Genomic DNA, 6,808 nt, shown 5'->3' with positions numbered 1-6,808 from the left:
TCTTATCTTATCTTATCTTATCTTATCTTATCTTATCTTATCTTATCTTATCTTATCTTATCTTATCTTATCTTATCTTATCTTATCTTATCTTATGTCCATGCACTGTGAACCACAGTCAGTGCTGGTTCTGATAAGTTTCTGTCCTTCATATCCATCGCAATGTTTGGAGATTTAAAGCACAACCTGTTATTAAGTCCCTAAAAAACAATTCTCAGCTCGCAGTTTTTTAAACCTGAATGATGGATTTTACTAAATGCTGTAAATATTTATTTCTGAAATTAAGATTTTTTGTGTCGCTCAAAGAACAACAAAAATTGTGAAGCAATATGCTTAGTGTGAGCCACTTTGGATTGATTAGCAGTTCAAACAATACTGCTAAGCAGCACATTGTTAGCAAACTCACTCGACATGTTCACACCTGGCATTAATGTGTCTCCCAGCTAACACAAGGCGACAGCTCTGAGGACAGAACGTACCCAAGGCTCCACAGGGCTCCGTTTAGATCAAATGCTTCTCTTCAGAGATGATCTGCTCACAAGAGACGAATAAAAAGGAATTTGAAATAGTTTCTGGACTGGGAGTTGAATAAAAATGTAGAAAACCCAGTTAAAGAATAAAGAGATTAGTCTGATTCAAATAAAAAGGGGGAAACTCTTTCCTTTTACGGCATGATCAGGTTTGCAGAACCAAACAAGACAGCCATTGTGCTGGTGTGTTACAGCGAAACACGTTCGCTCAGCACAGGGTTAGATATCTGTGTCGACTCTATTCAATTTTCATGTAGTTGTTGGCCAGATGATAATTGCTGTAATTGGCTGGTTTCCTGTAATGAGCCATGCTGGTGCACATTGATGAAGGTTTGCAACGCCAGACGTGCACGATTTCAATCATAGCTCTTTGCAAGCAAATATCATCTACAGACAGGCTAATAATAATTGAGCGGTGACAATAGACGGTGTGTTTGTTTTCATGCTCCAATGTGCATGCAGTGTTCTGTTGACTTTGAGGTAGAATAGAAAATTACGACTTCTTGTTCACGCTTCCAGACAACAGCTGGTATAAAACTAGCATTTAGTGACACATACACCTCTGGAAAAAAGGAAGAGACCATGAACTCTTGATTCCTGAACTCTTCCTGAGTTAAAACATTAGTGTTGTTGTTTCTAAATGAAAATGAACTTGTTTTCTTTGCATTATTTGAGGTCTGAAAGCTCTATATCTTTTTCGTTATTTTGACCATATCTCATTTTCTGCATATAAATACTACTTTTAATAGGTATATGTTTGAGTAAAATGAACTTTGTTCTTTTATTCTATGAACTACTGACAACATGACTCTGAAATTCCAAGAAAAATTTTGTATTTATTTGCACAAAATAATAATAAATAATGCAAAGAAATCAAGTTCATATTAATTTAGAAACAACAATAATAATGTTTTAACTCAGGAAGAATTCAGAAATCAATATTTGGTGGAATAACCAGGAGGTCTTCAATGGGGCAGTGGGGTTCATGTACATATATATTTATGAAGTTAGATAATAAATAGATAGGAAATGAGATAGATATCTCTCAAAATGTAATGAAGCCATATATTAAAAGTAGAAAACTATTACATTGTATGAAATAAAAAGTTGTTGTTTACAAAGTTTGGACATTTTCCAACATCTCTGCATTTCACATAGTGCAGTTTTCAGCTGCATTTCTCTATTCAATCATTGTTTGCACCGCCTGCCGGTCTTTTTAAAGCTAAACGGAGCTGGAGACCCCTCACCACACGCAGCATTATTCTGAGGCACGGGGAGATTTACTTTCATTGAATTGAACTGTTGGAGAAATCTGCACATGCTGCCTTGCTCTAAAAGGAAGCAGCATAGCTATAAATGTTCCTGCACTTTACCCTGGCTGCGATCTCCCACCATGCTTTTATTCAAATGTCACCACTTTAATGTACTCACCAAAGAGCAGAGTTTCATTTGAACCTAAACACTGGCACCATTGGAAAGCCTTTTAGAAATCCCTGTATCATCAAGTGAAAGCAGTCCTCTGCTGGTTTGTTACGAAAGCCACCATTAATGCGCTGCACGCATTTTTATTTAATAGAAATTAGATCCAGCAGCTTGCATTAATGAATTCATATCTGGCAACATGTTACATCTCACGTCTTATTGAAGTTCTTACAAAACTTAAAAGTCGTGACTTCTAACAGCAAAACCAAGTGATTCATAAGCAAAAATGTTAATTTGGTTTATATCATAGATTGATGTTTTGTGACAGTGAGACTGGGCGAATCTGGAGGCTGTTTTTGTTGTTTGACTAAAAAAAAAAAAAAAACTTAATTGGACAGAGGCAGTGAGTACACCGGTTATAAATCTGACAAATCTGCCAGGAAGCCACTTATGAGATAAAATCCCAGAAGAGCAAGCTGATGAAAACAGTCAAGACTGACCCTTCAGCGTGTGAGCAACTTAAATATCATGCCACAAGACATTTCCCAGACCAGCGGCTTTGATTGCCAGAGGTGGGCAGAGAGCAGTCATGAATGCATTTCAAGCCACAAGCACTTGTATTCCTGGCAGCTTAAACTGTCATTGCAGGGATTTTCTACCTTGGCAACAGAAGCAAAAATAATCTTAACAGATTATGGGGTAATATTTAAGATAAGTACATGGATATGGATGCAGGGGAAAAATCATGTTTATGCACGAAAACTTTGGAATAAACATTTAAATGTTCACTTTTGGATTTTTGCTAAAATTGCTGGATAGATTTGGGTTGAAGACCAATATAAAATATCCAAAGTGCTCTGAGCTTTAAACTGAGTCTGTTTTTAAAAACTTGTTTGCTGCATCTGACACTTTGTTCTGCTGAAATACTGAAGACACTAAGTGAAGGAAACCATTTCACTAATTGCTTCATTGTTGCTGCCTCTTGTTGACATTTGGAAAAATATTACAGCACCAAAGGGCATGCAATCAAAAAGCTTCTACGGCTAAGACAAGCCTCTTGCCTCCCACTGTGAGATCTTTATTTCCTCTTGTGCTTCTTGGACATGATTTTTTTTAAAAATGTTTTTCATGCTATCCATGCAAAACAAGAACAAAGAAACACCTTCCTTGTTAAAATCTTTAGCAGCTCAAGCGCGAGTGAATCTAACTGTGGATGAGAAGAGTTTCTCTGCAGCTTTGCACAAAATTTCAAACACTCTGAGATCAGAACGTGTGAATGGCAAAAACGCCCCGAGCATTTGCCGCTTTGCTTGAAATCAAAGAGGTCTTCCAGCTTGTTTTCCTGCTGTTGGCGCGTACAGTACGCGGTGCCGCTGCCAGCTCCTGCATCCAGAGCCTCCAGCTGCACCAACAAAACAGCTGGAGTCTCCTGATTATAACGGTTCACCCAATTCAAGAGAGACGAGCACGCTCTGCAGCCACCGGGTGACTGAGCAAGGTAGAGGAAGGCTGCAGTACGGTCAAATTACAAGTGGGGGATTACTTACTTAAATCTTGTCTGAAGTAAATATGTCGAACATGAGCTATTAATTCATTAGCAAAGTTAAAAGGAATAATTTACCTGCAGATTTTCTGGTTTGACTTAAACCTGAAATGCACAATTTATGATCACCTTCCTCAAATATGCGGTCAGATATTACATTACAAGAACTTTTTTTTTTTTTTTTTTAAATAAAAGTATGTTTTTTATATGGAGAGATAAATAAAAATGACTAAAACTTGCTTAAATGTAAAGCTCTCGTTCTGGTTTCTAAGACTTTTGAGTGTGAGATGAATAATTGTTCTGTTAAAAGCTGAGAATAAGTCTCGATGAGTTTCCCAAATGTTTAATTAAAGCCAAAGTTTCAAAATAAGACAGATAATACTCATTAGTCGATTATTACAAAGAAAGATTAAACATGACTAAGGCAACTAAACTAAATAGATGTTGGTCTTAAAGAAAGATCTGAGACACTTTTCAAATAAAAGCTTCAATTTTTCTAAGAGGAAGTTTGAAGAAGATGTCACATTACTAATGAAAACAAATTATAATGACCTTTCAAAATAAGACTTAATAATATTCTTAAAAATAAAAACCTCTGTTCATCTAGATTATTACACCCAGATTACAAATACAACTAAATCGGATTATGATGGCATTTCAAAAATAAAACAATGCTCTTCAATAAAAAGTAGTTCATAAAAAGTATCTTTTAGTTGAACTAGACCTGACGTGAAGAAGAGTTTGCTTGAGGGCTATTAAAGTTAAGATTTCAGAGAGTCACCAAAACAAGAGTTTTGCTTTTTCATTGTTCAAACATTACAGCAGAATGTGTTGTTTTCTTCTTCTTTTTTTTTGCTAAAGTATCCCGTACTAAAAGGGAACTGAACCAGTTCTTTGCCTTTGAACGGATTTTCTTACTGTAAAACTGAAGTGAAGAAAAGAAACTTTACAAGTCAAAAGTCTCACCTTTACAAGTTTTCCTGAGCAGTAGTTTCCTAATGAGCTTTAAGACAAAGCTGATGCATGTCGGACTTTAAAACAAACAAACAAAAAACGCTATAATGGGGCAAAATATGCAAAATATTAAATTCTAATATCATCTTATAAGTTGACAAGAACCACAGCAACAAAATGAAAGGCTGTAAGAGTTTTGGATTTGAAGGTGAAGCCTGTAACTGAGGTGAAATGCTGCTACCTGTTGTTGAGCAGGGCCAGCAGCTCCCCAACATAGAAGAGGTCGTTGCGGGTCAGCTGGCTGAAGCGGAACGCGTTCAGGTTGCAGAAGGTCACCGCCGGGAACGTCATCACCGGGGTAGAGACCTCGTCCAACTTGGTGACGTGCGGGTACTCGAGGTAGAAGTGGATCCGATCCACGCACACGTAGAGCAGGAAAGTCAGCGAGGCCAGGAAGAAGACGAGCCACAGGAACCGCTTGATCCAGAAGCGCTCGTAGGTGAAGATGTGGGAGATTCCGTGCAGGGTCGAGCTGTGCGCAAAAACTTCAATGGGTGGAGGCTGGTTCGAGTCCAGCTCTTCCGGCTCCACTTTCAGATCCATCGTTAACATGCGAGGGTTTGAATGCATCGAGTCAAAACTGGGAAAGTACTCCTTTCAGCAGAGAGCAGCTCTGCTATCACCCCTCGGAGCGTGCAGAGGACCAGTCTGTGACCTGGTGCAGTTTTGTCGCCATCACTCAGTCAGCTCTGCGTTTGAGCAAAAATATTTGAGCCTTCTGCAAAGAGCACCGCCGAGCTGCCGGAGCCCGGGTCCATCAGCACAGCGCCACAGTCCCGATCTGCGGCTTTCTCAGCGGGAGAGGAGAAGTCGTGAATCGCTGGTCGATCATAAGTCCGGCGGAGCGCGGATTATTCCTGCACGTCAGCAAGAAGGAAACCTTGGAGCTTGGAGGCGGAAAGGAATATCTTTGGACACTTCAGCAGGAGTTGCTTCAACCCGCTAAATAAAGGCTGAATTTGTCCACTCTGGACGCCGTAGAGAGGAGTCGGTGGTCGGTGCTGACTGAGTCGTGCGGGCAGGTTGTGTTCCTCCGCTGCTGTGCGTGTGTCAGTCTGAGAGCGGACTGACGCTCCTCTGCTGTTTACCTGTCACTTTAGGTTTCTGTGGCTCCCCCCCCCCCCCCCACACACACACACACACACACACGCACACACACGCACACGGCTGCACCAGTGGCTTCACAAACAAGCAATTTAAACTGCAGTTACTTTTATCTATTTGTCAGAGAGCTGGCTGCGCGCACACGAATGATTAATTGGCTCAAAAGAGAAGAAAACGCAAACCTGATTTCCATGTGTGCAGAATATGTCTAATGTGTGTGCGCTGCCATGGCTTTCTGCTTAGCTTTTGTTTTGCTTGGCTAAACATCGGGTCAAAACGACCAAATGGTGGAAATAGAGAGAAACGAGGAGGACAAGGAAAAGCGAGGGAGGGAAAAGACTGAATGTCCCCGAGAGAAATGAGTCATTTTAGGCAGCTAAGTGCGCGTATAGTGAACATTTTGATTAAGTAATATTATCCACTGTCATCACTGAGAATTACCTAGGATACATGATACTCTAGTGTTGATGTCCTTCTCCAATTAAATCCAGCATAATATGTGAATCTTTAAAGGGGCAGTGTTAAGTAAAATCGACTGAATGTTGCATGAGGTCATAATGGTATTTGTTTCTTCAAAAACATACATGTGGTGTTGCCTTGTTTGCCTGTTTGAGAAATCCTTTAATTTCCAGTAGCAAATATTCAGCTGTGGAAAAGGCCTGGGTAGACTTAGCCCCGCCTTAAAGGACGAAGCTCCTCCTTTCAGCAAAGCAGCAGGACAGCTTATTACTGTCTGTGAAGAGGGCATATTCCATCAATGGTTTGCTTTAAAGCAGCTTAAAACATATTTATTCTCATGAGGTTTATTCTGTACAGTTACATCAGATAAAGCGATTAGTTATTAGTCTACTGAGCACTTGAGGAAAGATTAAATAAATTGTGGACTTGGATTTAAAAGGCACACACTTATCACATATTCATCTTATTATCTTTAAAAAACGAAACTATCTGGTTATTTTCAACTGACATGAAAACTGTTAAGACGGTCAAGCAACAGGCAGATTAAAATGTTGTTCTAATGGTTATTTATAAAAACCAATAAGCTACATTTTTTTATGTATCTATAAAAACTGTTAAATGTCTCTACTTTCTGAGTGCAACTAAACATAAAAAGAAAAATTGTAAGATAATTTTTGTTTTTTGCAGATAATTCCATAAAATGTACAAGATTTGGTAAGGAACTTTTCTTTTAAAA

General features: G+C 39.1%; 1 protein-coding gene across 1 annotated transcript in view; it reads right to left on the bottom strand.

Moving 5' to 3' along the window:
- The window catches only part of LOC103467631 (acid-sensing ion channel 1-like), a 76,764-nt gene extending 71,135 nt beyond the window's left edge, over nucleotides 1-5,629 (bottom strand). The window contains exon 1 of the mRNA XM_008414191.2: nucleotides 4,691-5,629. Within this exon, the coding sequence (XP_008412413.1) occupies nucleotides 4,691-5,079 (389 nt within the window). The 5' untranslated portion in view covers nucleotides 5,080-5,629. The remainder of the gene's footprint in view (nucleotides 1-4,690) is intronic.
- Between the last annotated feature and the right edge of the window lie 1,179 nt (nucleotides 5,630-6,808).

Source organism: Poecilia reticulata, linkage group LG7, assembly GCF_000633615.1.
Source record: "Poecilia reticulata strain Guanapo linkage group LG7, Guppy_female_1.0+MT, whole genome shotgun sequence".
NCBI classification, from domain to species: domain Eukaryota; kingdom Metazoa; phylum Chordata; class Actinopteri; order Cyprinodontiformes; family Poeciliidae; genus Poecilia; species Poecilia reticulata.
Note: the sequence above shows the minus strand (reverse complement) of the source record. Positions and strands in the feature narration are given on the sequence as shown.